The sequence below is a fragment of the Engystomops pustulosus genome, chromosome 11 (assembly GCF_040894005.1).
Source record: "Engystomops pustulosus chromosome 11, aEngPut4.maternal, whole genome shotgun sequence".
NCBI lineage: Eukaryota > Metazoa > Chordata > Amphibia > Anura > Leptodactylidae > Engystomops > Engystomops pustulosus.
This window is the reverse complement of record NC_092421.1, coordinates 60643718-60665059: the sequence shown is the minus strand read 5'-3', so window position 1 is coordinate 60665059 and position 21342 is coordinate 60643718. Positions and strand designations below refer to the sequence as shown.

General features: G+C 41.4%; 1 protein-coding gene across 2 annotated transcripts in view; it reads right to left on the bottom strand.

Moving 5' to 3' along the window:
- Nucleotides 1-297: 297 nt before the first annotated feature.
- DNTT (DNA nucleotidylexotransferase) overlaps nt 298-21342 on the bottom strand; it is a 221801-nt gene continuing 200756 nt past the window's right edge. For both annotated transcript variants that reach the window (XM_072130021.1, XM_072130020.1), the window contains one exon: nt 298-2090. In XM_072130021.1, the coding sequence (XP_071986122.1) occupies nt 2004-2090 (87 nt within the window). In that variant the 3' untranslated portion in view covers nt 298-2003. The remainder of the gene's footprint in view (nt 2091-21342) is intronic.

Below are 21342 nucleotides of genomic sequence, written 5' to 3'. Positions count from 1 at the left end.
TGTAATGACTTGCCCACTACAGGGAGAATGAAGTCTGCTTCCTGTCCCAGATCAGCTGCTGAGAATAATCTGAGATCAACTCCACTCAGTACAAGTTTTCTTACCGTGTCTAAACAGTTGGTCCATAATGGAGTACACCCCTCTCCTTCTAATATGTACTCATCTACATGGATAAGTTATTTTTTTCCCACTTCCGATTTTTATTTGGAGTTGGTTTGATTTTTTTTTTGTTACCATCATTATTGAGTTGAAAAAAAAAGATTTTTAATGACAAAAAAAACACTTAAATTCTGTCCTTCATGTAACTGTACGCGCTTCATTGTTTGCCTGCAGATAATAAAAGCCTCCATTACCACCTGCCTACTACACTGACATAAAGATCCACACAATTGATGCAGAACAAAACATTGCACCCGCAAGAAACGGCTTTTCATAAAATACAGAAAATATTTTTATTTCACATTCCGTGTTCCATTGTAAAGAACATGAACCCGCTACCGGTGTATTGTGCCCAAAATATTATGATGTGAAACAAAAATCCCAAAGAAAATGACAGGCGTGAATGCAATCTGCAGCAGATAAATACACTGGTAGTTATGTACCATTAGCTTTCAAAAAACATCTCAAACCTGTGCGAGGGCAACGCCGCTGAGCGGAAACAAATCCCCTAGTGATGCCTTCTACTCTAAAAGAAAACTAATGTCAGAGAAAATGTGTATTAAAAATAAAAATTATCGAAGCATATCATTAAACCTGGTGCGTCTAACTCAAAGGAACCGTAAAAAGTCACGACAAGTGGATGGAGAATAAAAGCAAAAACTGAAATGGTCTCAGAGCAGCGAGCAAAGGCCATGTCTCTACTATAGATCCTATCATGTAGATGAGGGAGGGGATTCCATGATGTCATTTGAAGGGGCTATCTAGGGGAACAGGGCCAGATTAAGGCCTCTAGAAGGGCCAGGACCAGATCCCACAGAAGAGTGGCACGGCCGGCCGTCATGTTGCGGTGATGCACCGTGTGCTCACCACGCCATGACCGGGAGCCCTAGAAATCTATGGGGGTTGGGATGTGATCACAAATCATGCGACCAGATCATGGCCCTCATTGTAACTATTTAAATGAGGCCTTTGGTAGATGGAAACCCTTGGGTGGGGCACCACTGAATGTAGCCCCTACTGGGTTACACTTAACTATTCAAAATTATTGTTAATATTCAAAATTTTATCTTACTTAACTCCTTCCTGACTTGTGCCGGGTCCCGGTGCATAGAGAGGGCACGGGGGCTGAGCCCTCTCCATAGCTGGTAAGTCTTTGCTACATATTGCAGCAAAGGCTTACCGATCGCGTGTGTCTCGCTGCCTATCACCGTCGGGTGTATATTGCCGCAGATTGCCGCTCCCTGTGACGTCATCGGGGAGCGGCGATCTGTCGCCATGACAGCCTCGGGTCTTCGTAAGACCCGAGGCTGTCTCGTTTTAACCCATTCATTACAATGTGCTATCAGGGGAACAAATCAGTAGCGCTATTTTTGTTGTGCTTGCCCTGGATCAGTACATATTTAGTCACATATATATAGGAAATAATCCACCTTTGACCACAAATATATGACTATTATAGTATTCTGGCATCAAATACTCAGCATGACTACATTTTTACGTTCTTGTTCGAATAAATTTCTGAGCCTTACTATGACCCACATCTTGCTATAGAAAGGAAGATGAAATGACATCAAATTTCATCAAAGAAATTGGGAGATCAATATCCATACCCTTGTATAAACTCTTCCTCCGTCTTAAACCTTTAGGTTTACAAAGACTAAACTGTTCCAGCAAGTTGTTCTTCGGATGTTCAGGAATTGGGATGGACCTGCAGATACCAGGTGGGCTGTGAGCTTTCTGCATTTGCTATGAAGCCTTTATTCTAGCCTAACCTTAGCCTAAGCTTAGCCTAACCTTCTCAGAGAACAAACATGTGTAACATTATCCATGCAGTTGTGTTGTAGTTATGCATTTCTCTCTTCTGGTAACACATAATCCAGGCCAAGATGGGCAAAGATGTCTTCTTCACTTCTGGCTTTCAGGAAAACGTTCTACAAAACACACACACAAAAAAAAAACAACTAATCATTATATTGTAATAATACTATTCATTATAAAAATATTAATAGAGTAGGTCATTACATTGCATAGAATTTGCTAGGAATTGCTAACATATGCAAATGGTAAACTCCAAATTAGACTACATGATATAGAGCATGAGCAGATTGTATATAGTGTTCTATCTGCAGGCAGGATGTTATAATCTGCTCAGCTGCTCCCGCTCTATAACATTCTGCCTGCAGATAGGACAGTATGTACAATCTGCACAGCACTGCTTGCTCTATAACATGCTGCCAGCAGATAGGACACTATATAAATTCACATCAGACTTTTGCATGGGCTCCTCCTTCCCCCTTAAAAAAATATACATATGTGCATACTTTCGCTTGTGAGTTACAATTACACACAGTCTATACACAACATATATTCATACATACAGCATATACACTTATGCATCATATACACAGATGTACAGCATATAAATATCATATATATACACACCACACACATACAGCATGAACACATACAATGCCCCAGATGCTGAGGCCCACTGAGAGTGTGGGCCCCATAGCAGCTGCTCCAGCTGCTACATCTGTAGTTACGGCCCTGTTGATCATCACCTCCTGTTCTATAACATGCTGTCTGCAGATGTACAAGCTTCATCATTTACTTCCTGTAGATAAAATCCGGTCCATAATCATGTGATCTCACACAGGTGCACGGCTCATTATAACACAAAGTGCAATCAAAGCTGTGTGCTGCTAACGAGCCATGCACCTGTGTGACATCACATGACCATGGACAAGTGTTTATTACACCAAAAATATTAATTATTTCCTGTAATGAGCTTTAAGTGGACAACCCCTTTAATGAATAAATGTGGTTCTGAATGACTTGCTTGGGTGGTGGACACCTCATATGTTGACATCGATAAATGGAGAACGGTGGAGACTCCAGAAATGATTCCAGTTGTGTTGGAATCAGCAGATCAATATCTATAGTTTGAGATGGAGAAGGTGATCTAAGGTCAGGAACATGAATAGATTTATCATTTTCAGTATCTTTTATGGCTTGTGTGTAGACCCATTGCTCCGGCACAGGTGTGGTATTGTTGTCGGCTTTTAGATAATCTTTTAGAGAGTTGGCAAGATACCAAAACCGGACACACAGAGTAGGCACCACAATACGACCCAGGAAATTCATGTGACATAATTTTTCTTGTATTCTTGTGCCTTATCCATGCGGTGAAGGTGTTTACTCCATGATTCCAATCAGTACTATTCTCTGCTCCTTCCTCGCGGAGGAAGTAAATAATGAATCGCGTGTCGTCGTCTCCGTTTTTGCCATTCAAGAGCTCATGGCTAATCGCTAATCAGCATCAATCAAGCTTGTATAAAATGCTTAAGAGCAGCTGGCACTCCCTTGTCTTCTCCGTGCCAATCAATGCTGTTATTTCAATGACTGCAAATAAAGCTTCTGTGGCTGTAAACATGACCATTACATACACTTAGCACAGAACAAATGGCGAGGGTAAGCCATGCGCCCCCATTTGCCGCTTCCTATATTTCTATCTTGACATTGATAATCAATATCACTAATGCCAAGTGGCTACAGAAGCGGGGATACTTAAACGACCATTGTATTACATTATCGGCTTAGATACTGAAGCGTCGTGCTTTCCATTCGTGTTTCAACTAGCACTGAAGTGTTAGGGTTTACCATCTAATTTTTGAGGTCACAACATGAGAAATTATCTTATATACCAGTATATGCAATTTTGATACCCATTTATGATCATCATCTATTAGCCAAATTCTGGAGAATACAAAAATCTCCCTGGAGGACCCAGTATGTCTGTAAATTACATAGCCCATTGGCTTTAACAGGGTATCAAGTCCATGCCCCATTTGCTCTGTGATGGTACTATTAATGATCAGGGGAACACAAAAAAATGTTACTAGAATGTACAGACCGGACGTTCCCTATTCGGGTTCAGCTTCCCAGCCAGAATATATTGCAGATTATTGGACTGGATTTGGACCAGACAAACTGGCAAATTGATGCCCCTTACCAATCATAGCCATGTCTTGTTGTTAGGGGCGTCGGATTGGCTGTTTATCCGCCAATATGGCAACGCGTCCGGGTCTGGTGGTCGAAGCTGAACGTCCAGTCTGTTCATCCCTTTCTCTAACCTCTGGGCCCCCAAAAGTAATATAGAAGTCTAAAAACATTGGGGGATGTATCATTGCCATTTTTTGTTTTCAGAATGTCTCAGATTTGTCGCATCTGCTAATTTGTTCCAAATCTGAGAAATTTTGCCAGCTTACTACATGTCTTACTTCAAATTTATCATATAGGTCCAGATGTTTTAGACAGATTTATAAGCAAATGTAAAGTACAGAGTAAATTAAAGGAAATCTACCATTTGTTTTCATGCATTATGAAGCAAACGTACTTTGAGAATGCTGTAGCTACTCTGATGCAGAAACACATCTTGTTTCATCCCTGAATTGGTTTTGCTGAAAAACCATTATAAAATTATGATAATAAGGCTCTGTCGCTCCAGTGGCTGCTCGGCACTTCTCCAGAGAATGCTGTATTCACAGTGTTGTCCCTGACAGGCAGAAGTAATCAATCGCTGCACCATCCCCCAGTTGCTGTGATGGTGCTGTGCTGAGTCATCCAGCTCAGGTGGATTAGTCGTGTCTGGACACTTCAGGTAGCTCCATGTAATGTGTTTATGAATGGCAGCCAGCGTAAAAAACAGCTTTCCCAGGTCCTCCATTATACTTAAATGAAAGAAGTTTGTGATGACCACAACTCTTTCTCGACCTCGCCGTCCAGCCAAACTAAGCAATCGTGGGAGAAGAGCCTTGGTGAGAGAGGTAAAGAAGAGCCCAAGATCACTGCGGCTGAGTTCCACAGATGCAGTAGTGAGATGGGAGAAAGTCCACAAAGTCAACTATAACTGAAGCCTCCACCAGTCGGGGCTTTCCTCAGTGCAAGACATATGAAAGCTGCATACAGTGTCCAAAAAACACATGAAGGACTCAGACTATGAGAAATAAAATTCTCTGGTCTGATGAAATTAACATTCAGCATTGTGGTGTTAATTCTAAGCGTTATGTGTGGAGAAAACCAAGCACTGCTCATCACCTGCCAAATAAAAACCCAGCAGTGACACATGGTGGTGGCAGCCTCATGCTACGTGAGCAGGGACAGGACAGGGACAGTTGTAATTGAAGGAGAGATGAATGGGGCCAAGTACAGAGATATCCTGGATGAAAACCTCTAAAACCTCTAACCTCTGGACCTTAGACTGAGCCGAAGGTTCACCTTCCAACAAGGCAATGACCTAAGCACACAGCTAAAATAACAAAGCAGAGGCTTCAGAACATCTCTGTGACCATTCCTGACTGTTCTAGCCAGAGCTCTGACCTAAACCCAATTAAGCATCTCTGGAGAGACCTGAAAATGGCTTCCACCAATGTTCACCATCCAATCTGAGGGAACTGCAGAGGATCTACAAAGAAAAGGCAGAGGATCCCCAAATCCAGGTGTGAAAAACTTGTTACATCATTCCCAAGAAGAAGACTCATAGCTCTACTAGCTCCAAATCTGAAATCTCCCCTGGTGATAAATATTCAGTCCCTTTTGCTCAGTATTATCTTGTTTAAGTCTAAGTTAGCAAAAATATCTACATTTCAGTTTTTTTCTGTCTAGATGGGGTGCGGAGTGTACACTACTGAACAAAAAAAGGACTTTTTTTTATCCTACCAATTGCAATGAAACAAATAGTGATAAATGTAAAGGTGTCTGAATACTTTCCATACCCACTGTATATCCAGGCTAATGAGCCAGAAGGGCTCCTGGGGGTGTTACGAGAGCCCCTTCATGCTGCAGCTGCACAGGCTGTTACACTGTCTTCTCCTCTTCCTCTGCTATCGCAGCACTCGCCCCTCTCTATGTCTGTTGTAATTTCACTGCAGTAGAGGAAGTTTATGCACACAGTGGGAGCGGGGAAGTGCTCCTTGCACAGGGTGCTCCCGCACCTCCCTCTCCCATGCTGGGAGCATGGGGGAGGTTGGCGACGTCATGTGAGAGGCATGAATTCAGGCCTCTCGCATGAGGTCAGCTCACTCTCCCATTGTGGAAGATGGAGGTGTGGGGACATACATAATTAGTAGCCCAGAGTGCCGGACATCTTGTCCCTGTGCTCCGTGCTGCTAATTATAAGTTTCTTTTCTAGGTGACCCCGATGTGTTAAGGCTAGCGACAGACTAAACAGATAGACAAGATGAAGAGGAGCGGAGGTGAGTATTTGTACCCTTTTTTTTTTATTATTTTCAGTGGTTGATTTCCTTTAAGTAGTCTTCTCCCAGAATAAGCCCCCATTCACACCAGAACAGCTATCCGTTATCAACTTCATACTTTTTGTTTAAATTCTTTGGATTCACTGTACAGAGGAGATTTATACAAACATATCATGGCCTGTTTTATCAAATGGTTTTATTGTAGTGCACTCACGTATAAAAAGTTAAAATGTGCACGGGTTTCACTTCTACAGCTTCTTCCAGGCCTGATTGATGTCCATCCATCCTTCTAACATTTATACTCTGTGACCTATAAAATTCATTCTGTCCCAATTTATTGACAGATTTAACATATAAAATTCATTCTGTCCTAATTTCCTATCTTACACAGAAATCCTTCTTTAGACCTATCGTGACATTTATTTCCTCAATGTACATTCATATTTTGTAAACTTAAACCCTTGTATAAACCCTTCTTTTCAATAACGCTAAAACATTCAAATGGTCACGTGATCTTTTTGGACCAATCATATTCCCTTCTATTTTTTTTTCCAATCCCATTTTTTTGGCGGGCTATTTCTATAAACCAGTCCATGGTTTCATTTCTAATTATATAGTAAGTCCTATTCCTGCCCAAGTTGGCAGCCCCGGCTGTCCTTATCTACTGCAATGAGCATGTGAGCCGATGGCAGACGGGCCGCAAGCAAGAGGCTATGGCAGGTGCCAGGGCCGAGCTAATGGGGGGCCTCACATAAGGCTGTAAATAAGGAATCCATGAAGGTGAGGAGGACTTTATATAATGAATCCATAGGGGGTGAGTGGGGCTTTATGTAAAATAACCATGACGGGGCTGTTTGGGATGATGAACTAGGGAACAGGGGACTGTTTTAGCTTCTGAATTTTTAATGCTGCCACATTAGTTCACTGCAAAGGGACCTACTGAGGCTCTGCCGCCCAGGGGCCTACTGAATCCTGGAGCCGACCGTGGGCTATGGGCACGTTCATGTGTATGTGGCCTAACTGATAAAATACATAATATGAAAACTAGCCCTAACACTTATCACTACTTATCCATACCCAAACATGTCTTAGGCCCTAATGCTTCAATGGTCAGTAGAGATCCCCCAAATTTTCTGGCTATTTCCTGCCCATATGATATGAACAAGTGTTGCCATTGCGCATTTCGGGATCTTCAAAATGCAGATGAAAAGCAATGATTTCTATACCAGCTGTTAGTATAATGAAAGTCGTCATTCATCTACCTGACATATAAAATAGGATGCATGATAGAAATGGTAGAGTGCCCCTTAGCTTTGGTTATTTTAATCTGCGTGTCTTCTCTGGACTTTTCAATCAAAGGACACATTGCTAAAAATAAGCTAAATTAAGCGCAACAGTGCGGCGAGAGCCGAGCCCAGGCTGTGACTGAAGGAAAAAAGGTTTTAATAGGATGAAAGAGCAGAAGATGTCTTGAAGTTCAGTGGTTATCTTGCTTTTGGTTCCCGGTGAACTGCTGTGTCCAATCGGAAAACAACTCAGAAATCTTAGATTTTCTGATTAGACCCAGCGTGTGTTAAAAAGCAGCCGTAAAAAAAAAAAACACTACATCGCTGACAGATGAACGGTGTGGTTTTTTCTTCTTCTATCATTTCCTTCTTCAATATTACATTTTTCTAATTTCAGACTATAAAGGCAAATTCTGTTACCTTCATATTTGAAGCATGGAATTATGTAAAACTTGCATTTGCAAGGCTCAAAGGCTGAAGTGCTTCACTTACGAAGCGGAGAACAAAGGCCACCTCGCTAATGACTCTACCACACAAAATGATCATGGAGCCGAGATGAAGCACAGCTTGTTACTGACTCGGCTTCAATCAGGATGTAATGCATACAGGTGCAAGGACATTCACCACAGTCAGCCCGCTCACAAGCCAAATGGTCCTCCTACCCTGGGCTCAGCCCCTCCTGTGTGAGGGGAACAGAAAGAAACTCACCGAAAAAGAAGTCAAAGTAGCTGCGGGAAACGGCTCTTTGGTCCAGATCACTAGACCTTAATTATACCGCATGGATGCAAATGTATCATATTAATTATTGGACTTAGTGGAGAGAGACCGAGGGAAAGATATAATAAAATTGTCTAAAAGTCCGCCTCGTCTAGTCTTCTACTGCTATAGGTATATCACAGAGGCTGGTGATGATAGAGTGGATTTATACAAGAGGATTAAGCTCCGATCCGACAGAACAACTTCAAGAGAAACTTTGTATGGTTATATTTACAGAATTACACAATTTCGGGAAACGGGCAGTAGCCTTCACCAGACAAGTATTAATAATTAAATGTGGCTGCGAGTCATGCATGTGCAGCACTATTAGCTGTCTAATCGATCAGATGTGGAAACTCATGATTCGGGAATCCTTATGGATACTTAATAGTTGTCAATCTTTTGGTTTATAGGACACCTGCCACATGAAATAACAGCCCACAGCAAATCAGCCTTCCGAAACTATCTCCTCAGCCCCTTTCTAGGCATATGTATATTTTTATATGTGTGGTCTATAACATTTATAACATTAGCTCTAACCCAAAACCCATAGTATGCTGATTAGATACTATGTGTCCCTCTCCTCCTGTGCCTCTTCTCCCCTGACATCCCATTTGATCCCATTTGATCTCACATGGCTGGCATGCAGCTCGCTCCTCTTTCTATGGCTACGCATGCGCCACCCGCTGTGTTTTGTGAGTTAAGTTACAGGAGACTATGAACAAACCACATTGGAGCTGGCGCATGTGCTACAGTATAGAGCAGTGACGGTGAACCTTTTAGCGTCCGAGTGCCCAAACTGCAACCCAATACCCCCCTTATTTATTGCGAGGTGCCAACCAAAAATTAAAGCAGTAACTTATTGCTCCCTGTTCAACAACTTTCAATCATATTGGCCTCCTTAGGAAAGCAACACAGTAGAAAGATGGAAAATGTTCTTCATTTTAGCTTTTTTCTAGAGTCCCTCTGTACAGAGAGAATTGTGGGACCAGCAGAAGGTCCTCCAAAGATAATTCGGCCCTGTCTACACATTCTTCCTCTTCCTACAGTCCCAAGTAGCGAAGTAAGTATCAAAATATGACCAAAAGCTGCATCTTAAGTTGCTTGGAACTGTTGAGTCTTGTCTGGTGCGCGGATGCACTGGGGCCATGGCCCGGGTGCCCACAAAAAGGGCTCCCAGTGCCGCCTCTGGCACCTGTGCCATAGGTTCGCCACCACTGGTATAGAGAGATGCTGGATGCCAGCATTGCCATTGTCCAATGCACAAGAACTGGGATCAAAGGAGAAGGTAGAGGCGGAAAGACAGAGATGTGCTTAGAAAGGGGCCGAAGAGATGGTTTTGGCTGTTGTGGGCTGTTATTTCACATGACAGATGTCCTTTATGTCTTAGACAAGATCTCATTGTCTGCTATAATTGGTCCGTAGGAGCGCAGGTGGAAAGGAGGAAAAGTGAGTGCTACCGCTGTAGAAATGAGCGCTCATTTCTCCAGCAGGAGCACCCGCTTTTCCTTTCCAGCGGTCATCGCAATGCATCTCATCTCCATTTCTACTTATACCTTGCAATTCTTGTCTGACGAAGGTCTGATTTTATAAACATTGCAAAATAATAATTTTTGTTGGATTGCTATACTGTTTATTCTGGATTAAATAAATTCTCCTCAATTTTTGACCTGTAAGGAGTGTCAAGTTATCTTTTCTCTGAAAACAAAAGTTAATGTCTGAAAATTGCGTTCTATGTTTGGTAGGTTTTTAGCACTCAGCATCACAACTTATGTCCATTTCCCTTAAAAAGCATGATACTTTCTGTAGAAGGCATAAAACTGTCTAAAAAGTATCTAATCATCATGTGGTGCCATGCATGTGAGACAGTTTGGTTCCTATTGCTCCAGAGGTTGGCCCAACCTGGTAATATATTTCCCAATCAACAGGAAACGGGAAAAACAAATCCCTTTTACAAACTCCTGGGACCTGCAACCATCTAGAACAGTGATGGCTAACCTATGGCACTAGTGCCAGAGGTGGCACTCAGAGCCCTTTCTGTGGGCACCCAGGCCATCAGCAGAGATGACTCCAGGTATCTTCCTGCAGTCCCAGATAGCCTTGGACTTGCTGTGCACAGAGCTATTTTGAAGTGACAGCTCTACCTGGGACTATTTTCTGCTTTATTGGTGTCCTCAGGGTGCTGGTATCAATGAAAACTGTGACAGAGAAAGGAGTATAAATCACAAATTACATTTCAGTGTTGGCAGTTTGCGATAAATAAGCGGGTCTTTGTTGTAGTTTGGGCACTCGGCCTCTAAAAGGTTTGCCATCACTGATCTAGAAGCAAATAAAAACAAAGAAAAGTGATACATCTGGCCCCACAAGTGTAGTAATTGCGCCAGAATTATCACAAGCTCAACCATCTGTGATAAGTGGAATTCCTGCCTCTTATTGACCAGTTTAGGTGCAATTTTGTCGCTGTTTAGGCGCAATGTTAGATTCTGGCAGTTACATGTGATCCTGCTACAAACTCCCCTCTGCTTCTCTCCAGCACAGAATGAAGATAACACTCACAGCAGCACCCAGGTGTGTGACACCCTGCACCCAGTGACCTCCTCAGCAGGGGCTTCTCCTGGAGGGGATTCCCCAGTGCTGGTCTCCTGCTGCACCCCTGTAATTCTGCACAGTATCCCCCTCAGACACCAGTGTGATCATCCTGCTACACGGGGGACACTTCTCTGAAGTATCTGCAAAATCCTGCAAACTTCTCTCCTGTCCTGCTCTGAGCTGAGGATTCTGCAGATTGTTTAGTAGATAGAAGCTCATGAACTGTAAATAGAGTCTGCAGGTCCTCTCTGCAGTATCTGTATTATCTGTACTATTGTCTGGCTGAGCTCTGCTGCTGGGGATGAGCTGCTCTGCACAGGGGCTCAGTGTTAGGGTTCATTCACATGGCCGTCTGCGGGGACGTACATGCGGCCGCATGTACGTCCCCATAGACGGCAATAGCGACGCAGTGCAGATACGGGCCGCACACCGCCAAAAAGATAGAGCATGCTCTATCTTTTATCGTGTGTGCGGCCGTGCGCCGCTATTCTCTATGGAAGGAGGAGGGGCCACCTCCTCTTCCACTCCAGCACACGGCGGTATGCCCGCACGGCAGGCATAACGCGTGTGAATGGACCCTTACTTCTCAGTTAACGTCACCTTCGGGCTGGAGTGTTTTTGCGTCCTTTTTTGCGCCAGAATCAAAAGTCGCAAGTGATGAATATTATTAGGTGCAGCAAAACATCTGGATTGGTAAAATAAATGGGGGGAAACCTGGTTATTTTTGCTCCGCGGTTAGTTTGGCGTTTAGTTGCAACAATGGTGCAAAAACGGTGCGCCAGTTTGAAAAGACGCAAAAACAACAGAAAAAACGAGTGATACATGTGGCCCATAGTTTTTCCCTCTCTAATCACAATTACCAAGGTTCCTGTACCACCAATCTTTTTTTTTTTGGGGGGGGGGGGGTGAGGGGGGTTGGAGTTGCAAGATGGCTATCTAGTCTAGTAGCAAGACTATTACCTAGCAACAGCATTGAACAGAATTATATGAGGGTCAGCTTTTCCTAGCTAAAAAGCATTCAAGGATAATGATATTGATGTCTAAACATGAGATGTATCCGATCGATGGCAATCCAACCCTCAGGTCTCCCGCTAATCAGCTTACTTAAAGGGGTATTCCAGGAATAAGCATTATTCATATACAAATGAAACTGTGAATGGCTCATTAAATCAGTGTTACTCCAATTGGGCCAGACACTGGTGTATAACCGACCCCCCAACCCCCCCCCCCCCCCCCCCCCCCGTGCTTTAAAATACATAGTTTCCATGAAAAGTTCCGAATTTCATTTTTAACACATATTTTAGCGTTTCCCATCCGACTGAAACAAATTAGTAAACACACAGACTATTCGTTGCCTGAAAGGGGCAGATCTGAACCAACAAATAGATTTGCTCTACTCCTATAGATCATCCGTATCTTTTATCCTGCAAAACATCTAAAAGTGACTTGACTTATTTGTTGTTTTGGAAAATACAACAGTGGCAGTTGCACCGGCTGGATTGACCCCTCCCTCGGTGCACTGAGAAGTGAATTTGCATAAATATAGAAATACAATTTTCTCTAACATCTCTGGGGAAAAGGAAAGGTTTATCTATAAGCTTCTGAAATACCCTCCACTATGATGATTTATTTGTTGTGGTATTTAGGAGCTGATAGGCTCCCCCTTAAGAGAGATAATCGCACCCACGTATCATAGTTCCATGGTATCACTTTCCTAATAACAGGCTGCAACTTGTATTGAGTGATCGCATCTATAATCTCAAACTTCTTTATAAAAATAAGTCATTCCTTTTAACTTGTCAGGAATCTGACATGAAATGAATAATGTTATTCTAATGATTCTCTATCTTGATGTTGGTAATTAGCATTACTGTCGCTTTCATCATATCAAACGATGCACTGATCTTTACAAAAAAACGATCTCTATGGATGAGCCCCTGAGAATATACAAGGCATAGAGAATATAGTATGCACTGAATAATTACCCCAGCATGTGACTCTAGATTCTTGTCTGTTAACTTAAAAAAAGGCATATCTAAAGCCGAAAGCTCCAAACCATCATAGGCAAAATCACATATATATACAAATATAATATATATAGTATGTAGAAAGGCAATAACAGCACTCCAGTCGTAGAATTGTTCAAAAAGATAAGGGGATTTATTCCATGGTCAAAGCAACGTTTCGGCTCGAGGGGCGAGCCTTCCTCAAGCTTCGGCACTTCATGTCATGTGACCAGGGTGATGTCATTTAAGGTGTTTACTCTAACATTTGCAAAATCCCCCCATGTATGTATCTGATCACCTGAAATCGCAGCATGCCTCCATGGAGAAATAGAGGCTCCTGTGATTTCATATGATAAGACACAGGGGGTAGAGTTTGGAAATGTTAGTGGGTAAAGGACCTTAGATGACATCACCCTGGTCACATGACAAATTACCAAATGGTGAGAAGAGGCATAAGGCATGGGGAGGAGCTGCTGGACTGGGCTGAGGAAGCCACATCCCCTCTGACTCGTAGCTGTATGCCAGGTAACAGAAAAAAGCTGATTTTATAGTAATGTGAGGGAAGCAATTTTTAGCTAAAAGAAAATTGGCATTTAGTAAATAGGGCTCTATGGGAACCTGTCACTAGATGTATGTGTGACAAACGTGATGACAGGTTTCATTTACATATGCAGATGAGCTCATACATCTAAAGTCCAACTAATTCCTATCAATCCTGGGAACACACTATCCAGTGCTGCCTCCTGATGTTATTTGAGCCCCAGTGAAGTACAGTAATCTATCTGTGGACAAGGCGTTCTCCAAAAGAAGAGACATGGGGTAAGATTCTGATGCTTTTTAGTTTTGGGGACACCCACTGGGAACTTGCAAAAAGGTTAGGTTAAAAGTTTCATCTCTCCTTAGTTTAACCTTTATCAATGTTCCCACAACTCTTCTCTTCATACAAAAGTCTATCATGTTTAACCCAAGAAATCAAGGGACAGAGCCTATGGGGCTATGATGGCATGGGAGGGGGTAAGTTTTGGTTTTTTTTTTTCCAATTTTTCCAAGTGGAGAAACAACTACAATGACCTATCCTATCCAGTTTTAGGGTTAAGAAAACTAGTGAAAATGTGGCAAGTGGGGGCACGTGGATAAGACTCATTGCATTGGCCAACTGCATAGATCGGAAGTCGAGACACTCAACCACTCGATAATCCCATCCAAAAACTACCCTTCATGGACAGAAAGCACCCTTTAAATGTTCCTTTAGGAAGGACCTCCAATTCCGTACGTAGTTCAACTTCACCTGAAGGGTTACACAATTAATTTACTACAAAAACACCATTTCACGCAAGTTCCTTTCAAAAATTAAAGCATTTCCGAAGAACACTAGCTGTATGGAGATGATATACTGTGTTAATATGGACAAAGCGGATTTGAAAGGAATTTTTAATAAGACCTGGAAGAGCAGCCTCAGTCTCTCGCAGGCTTGATAGATGCACAGTTATTAAATGTAATTTATGCCGTGAGCCTAAAGCTATCTTCTTTCAGCCTAAGGATGGGGGGAAAAAAAATATTGAGAAATAAATGGAACACTGTAAGTAAAAACTTGAACTTGGACCCCGCTCCATTTTCTAAACTATAACAATTTGTTGAACGCTAAAATATTGGACAAGCATAAAGCAAGCTGTAAAAAAAATAAATGGCTTTAGCTACAGGGGAGCCATTGTGCGAGTCACATCGAGGATTTTTTTTTTCTTTTTTGCTTAAGCGATTATGTATTATGCTAAACAAGTCTATGACTTATGTTTAGAACTTGTAATGTGTAGGCACTGTAATCTTTTCTGTGCCGTGTTCCCAAAGCCTGATTATCATATTTATTGTCTTTTTCTACATATATTCTTCAGACTCTGCATCATATATTTTACCTTTATGAGCTCGTTCAATTATCTTCTAGGTTTAAGTGGATCTAGTAAAAAGGAAAAATTGGACTGAATTAAAATTACTGAACTATTTTTTTTTTTATTAGATAAATAATGAAAGGCAAGCCTCTAAAAGGATGGCAGGCACACCAAAAACCCTGGAAAAATAGCTTGGTAATTATAAAATTAGCTGAGTTTTTAGCATTTTGTTTATTTGCCTTTGCCTTTACCATTTCAATTAAATGCTTGGTAAAAGGAAGTGCACCAGAACTAAAGAATAGGAAATTATATGGTGGGGAGGGGGTTGCAGTCCACATTTGATAGAAAGCGGTTGAGTAACACACCTAGGTGCAGACTCTGCAGAGGTTTGAGTGTTTGACATATTGTTGCCTCCTTGAGGCTGGGGTTGTGTCACAGGTACCAATTTGAGTGACAGCTGCTGGGGCAATGTCCAGGCACTCCATGTAAACTCATTGATGACTTCATTCAGTGCTTGTTAGACAAGTCTTCTGGCTGGTAGTTATCTGTATACTCTCTGTGCATATTCTGTGTATCTGACCCTTTGTTGTACGTTTTATTATTCTTTGCCTTAAAATTTTGTACCTCTACACCTTCCTGGTTTTGACTCTGTTTGCCTGAATTTGCTATTGGTCTCTCTTGTCTGTCTGACCCTTCTGTTCTGTGCTTGAATCAAGAGTAGGGACCGTAACCCAGTTGTTGCCTGCAGTATAGTACAGGGCCAGCAAGTAGGAAGGGACAAAGGTTGTGGGAAGCGTAGGGCTTGACCTATTCCCTGTCCTGACAAGGGATCTATATACCCCAATAGGTAAACAGATACCTCAAAGGAACCCCAATAGGCATATGTTCATGTGTGGAGTGGTGTTCCTGCCGTGTTTGAAATTAAAATGTGAACACAACTTTGAAAAAAAAAAAAATTTATTGTGGAAATGATTAAAACAGGTGATAATAGTACCATTTATAATCTACTAAAAGGGGTATTTTCATGTACGCATTGAAAATTTATTTAATTCATCTGCCGTATACAGACATTTCTTCAATTGGATATTATTGAAAAAAATATTCCTGTGCGAAGATAATTTCCCATAAATGTAGCCATGGTGTCCTTGATTGATGTCCTTGGATAGGACTACTGCTGCTGGAGTGATTACACAGAGAGCTTTTGCGTGCAATGGGCAAAAATTTTAGATTATTAAGGCTTTGGCCACACTTTATCGACTGGGGGCATGTAAATAAAACAGGTTGTCATGCCATGATGTAGACACATTGTGGAATGGCATTTGTTTCTTGGGTCCTTGAGTAGCAGTCAACTATGGGGCTATCCACTGTTCCCTGGCCCCCTTTTGCTCGCTAGCCACCACCTTTTCCTCTAAACTCTATCTGCCTTCTACCCACATGGGGTTTGGCACATAGCAGAAAGCCACAACCTGAAGGCCCCTTCAAATTTTTCACTCTTTGTTTCATTGCAGCCAATTGGTAAGCCCAAAAAAGTTTTTTTTTGTTATTGTACCCCAAACAACAAATGTAGATATTTTTGATAATTTATTTAACAAGAAAAACTGAAATATTACATGGTCATAAGTATTCAGAGAATTTGCTGTGGCACTCATAGTTAACTCAAATGCTGTCCTTTACTTCTAAACCTCCGTGAGATGGCTCTACTCCTTCATTGAAGTCCAGAGCTGTTTAATTAAACTGGACTTGATTAGGAAAGGCACAAACCTGTCTATATAAGACCTCACAGCTCACAGTGCATGTCCGAATATCATGGGATCCTAAGGAACTGCCCAAGGAGCCCAGAGACAGGAACCTTGAGAGCTGCAGAAATTCTTTTGTAACCTTGGCCAGATCTGTGCCTTTTCACAATTCTAAGAGGACAGTGCTCTCCATAATCCTTAAATGGAAGTAGTTTGAGACAACCACAACTCTTCCTTTACCTGGCTCTCTAGCCAAACTCTAGCCCCTCATCACCTGCCAAATACAATCCCCCCAGATATATTCATTTTGGTTCTTATTTTTCTATGTATACTGTTAACCACCCTGGGACTTTGGTAATGTAGACTGAGAAAACATATAATTTGAGATAAGTACAACCCAAGGACCTTCTAAGGGGTAAAGGGTCATCACTATGGTACTGTGACCTATTCACCAAGAGTCCGCTAACGTAATTCTAAGAAACAAAGAAGGCCATGAAGATCGCCAGTTAAAGTATATTTTTGTTCAACTAGTAAAATCTTCCTGATCGGTCTAATTTTGCTCTAAACAACAACTCTGTGCACTTTTAACATTAGTTAATAAGTTGACATGTTCACCTCGAGAAGTTCCTTGATTAATTCCTATTGCGGTTATTGTTATGGTAACCAGTTCCTCTATTTATCAGAGTTCTCATAAATCAGCTAGCGCTTATTAATACTCATTATCACTTGAAAAACCTCTAATCCAATGATTTCTGCTCAAGAAAAGTAACAACTTCTATACATTAATTTGCCTATATTTGACCTTCGCCGGATTAGGCATTAGGTGGTGTGAACAGTATGGTTCTCCTAATGAATTATAGATGAAGGCATCACCTTGCTCGTTATCCCTGTTACATGTTACTAATTTTGACATTTTATTAAAACTTTAATTATATGAAGCTAGCAGATACTCATTAAACTTTATTTGCATTATTGCTAATACGTTATCTTTCCCTGTGCTAACATAATATCCTGGTGACAGGTGCAAATGAGCTCGCTGATAAATGGTTATCTAAGTAATTCTGTAATTATCTTGCCTGGATGATTAGGAGTTCACTTTGCAAAAATTCACCTGTTTATTAAAGCTGTGGTATTTTGTAACATTTAATTTATATGCATTATAGGGTTGTGACATGGGCTGGCTTTAGGAGAGTGCAGAGGTTACAGCTGAATATGGTCATTGGTACCGACTACAAGGAGGTCCTGGGCCTAGGGCATCCTCAGGGGAAGGAATTTTTTTTAAAAATTCTCATATAAGTGTTGGGATCATGCGTTATAATATGCAGAATAGGGGGCAGGGAGTTGGAGAAAAAAAGTGGGTGTGGTCATAGTATATGAGAGAGAGCACATTAGGGGTTAGAGCACATAACAAGGGCTTATGGCAAATGCTAGTGGGAATAAAGGGTTAAAGGCCATAGGTGGGGAGGTTCAAGTATCTAGAAGGTTATAGTAAAGAAAAAGGGTACATATGAGTTAATAGTATGTATTACTACAGATAAATACTAAGATAAATCTTGTCATTTGGGTAATATAAGCTTATATAGGTGTATGCATTCACACATACTAGACACAATACAGAGGAAAATCAAGGACTTTAAGTTCCAATGTTTCTCATGATTTGTAAAGAAATAAAACACTTTTCCAGGATTGTAGCTTTTCTTCTCTTGTATGAGAGTATTACATTGGGACGGCTGTCTTTAAGCGTATGTATAGCTTCCTATAACATAAGGTTGAGATTTTGTCCTTTATGACCATGCTAATAGTTCCAAAAGCGAGAGAGAGAGTTATGCAGCAGATTCTCCTCTACTTTATGTGTGCAGTGTATGGGAGACATCATTGTAGCTGGTCTCCAGCCACCAGCTCAGGGATAGCAAAACATTGAGATGTAATCAGATAATTGAATCACCTGAACAGCAAAACTTGTTGAAAGGCTATTTTTGCTTAATGAAAGAAAGTTCTTAAAATTATTTTACAATTTTACTCAGTTTTATTGCTGTGATGGTCAGTGTAAAATTCCAGAGTGTGGGCATGCACTCCCTTAAGCAAAAACTTCATGATTGCTCTGTGCTGTGAGATGCTGTGTGCTGACAATGTACTTAGATTATCAGGGTGCCGGTTTATATACACTTTCATTTAGCTTCTAATAAATTTAACTAGCATCTGACACATAGAAAAAGAGAGTGAGACCGATTAGAAATGAGAGATGATGAGATCCATGAGATGGATATAACACAGAATGACACACTCAGCTCTGCTATCTCACCAATAACACACACAGAGTTATTGTCTTCGTGGGAATACCCTTTAAGGGTAGTGAGGTAAGGAGGAGCAGGGAGAAGGAGGAGGAGCAAGTGGAGAAGGAACAATTTTCCTTTGATAGGATATAACACAGTGTTTCTAATATTCACTTGAAATTAGCAAAGTTTGGGTACTGAAAAAAATAAGGTTCTGCAATCAGCTGGAGCAGACAACCTGGCACTGCTCAAATGACATTAAAGAATTGACTAAAGTTGGTAATGGTAGAATGGTGCCAATGTCAGTTTACTGTGGAAATTTGATGGAGGTCCACGTTCATTGACCATGGTCTAAAAGACCCTCCTTAAAAATTCTGGTTGACTTATGATAAAATGACCTAATATGATATATAATATTAAATAGTGGTTCTATGTCATGTACCACTGTAAACACACTGGCGATGGCAGGGGTGGCAGTGCTCATCCCCCCTCTTCTCTAGTGCATGAAGCCTAAATGAGATAGACACCCCTGATACTATCCTAATATATTCATGCATATTAGGATGTCTCCATATCGTAAGTTAGCAAATATCTCATGTTTATGGTAATAGCCATATCTATGTCTTTCATAAACGCTATGTTCAATGAAATTACCTTGTAATCTTATTTTTTACTCCTCTCCGCATTCATACTATGTTTTTACGTTTATTTAGCATAGAAAATTATAGCAGAGGCGAAACACTCAGCTTTGATGTATCTTTGAAAGACATTATCTCAGATGAGAGGAGCTCTACTTAACAACAATATACTTAAAATGGAAATTCCCCAGGAATATTTTTTTCAAGTCTATTTTCATAACATATCTAAAGAATGGTATGAAAAATAAGTGATAGCTAATCCGTGTATAGACAGTGTCAAATAGACAGAAAAAAATGGGGGAGGGGAGTAAAAGGGTGGATTTATCACTATATGTCACCACGTAATGTAAACCCTGCTCTTCCTGCAGCACCAAATATATTTAGAGGTTCCAGCTACCTGATATATCTGGCGGATGGCTGGAAAATTTTGCACCAGATCCTGCTCAGGCTTTAGCTATTGTGCAGCTTCGGGACAGGAATGGACTGTATCGTGGTGGTGTACTGGATGAAATAGTTGCCTTGTGCCAGGAATTTCTGGCAATCTCTGGTAAATGTCCGTAATTGGGTTCGGCCGCCCAACCCAAATGTATTGCAGGATTAGCAGCGAACAGCCAATCCGACAAATGAACGCCCCTAGTTATGAGTAGAGATGAGCGAACACACTTGCCCGCTCGAGAAAATGGCCTCTCCCACCGTTTTGATTTTTGGCGGCCAGAAACAGAGCCAATCACAAGCCAGGAGACTATGCACTCCACCCAGCATGACGTGGTACCCTTACACGTCGATAGCAGTGGTTGGCTGGCCTGATCAGGTGACCCTGGAATAGACTAGCCCCTGCCCGCGCTGCTCAGATCATTCTCTGTCTGGATGCCGTTAGGGAGAGAGTTGCTGCTGCTGCAGGTGCAGGTAATAGGGTGTTCTATTAGCTTACTGTTAGACAGGAGTGATTCTACAAGAACCCAATAGCCCTTGTTAGGGCTACAATAGCGTTAATTTAATTCTTTTTTTTGGTTTGCTTGTGGCTGGGCTTGCTGGCACTAGTAGTGCAGCTAGTACCATATTGTGACGAATTTACAGGGAGTCTTGCGAACGTTCTGTTTAGCTCTTAGTGACACACATATCCATCTCAAACACCTAAGTGGGACAATTTATTAGGGGTTTGATTGAATTAGGCACAGTCTGCTTTTTCTTTTCTATTTTTTTTTTCAAAACTAAAAGTCATCAGGCACAGCCCAAAATCCTGTTGTGTGCTGTCAGTGTAGGTTAGAAACTAGCCATATGAGAAACCAACAGGCCTTCTTAGGGCTAAAATAGCGTTATATATTTTATTTTTGGTTGATTTGCTTGTGGCTGGCCTTATTGGCACGAGTAGTGCAGCTAGTACCATATTGTGACGAATTTGCAGGGAGTCTTGCGAACGTTCTGTTTAGCTCTTAGTGACACACATATCCATCTCAAACACCTAAGTGGGACAATTTATTAGGGGTTTGATTGAATTAGGCACAGTCTGCTTTTTCTTTTCTATTTTTTTTTTCAAAACTAAAAGTCATCAGGCACAGCCCAAAATCCTGTTGTGTGCTGTCAGTGTAGGTTAGAAACTAGCCATATGAGAAACCAACAGGCCTTCTTAGGGCTAAAATAGCGTTATATATTTTATTTTTGGTTGATTTGCTTGTGGCTGGCCTTATTGGCACGAGTAGTGCAGCTAGTACCATATTGTGACGAATTTGCAGGGAGTCTTGCGAACGTTCTGTTTAGCTCT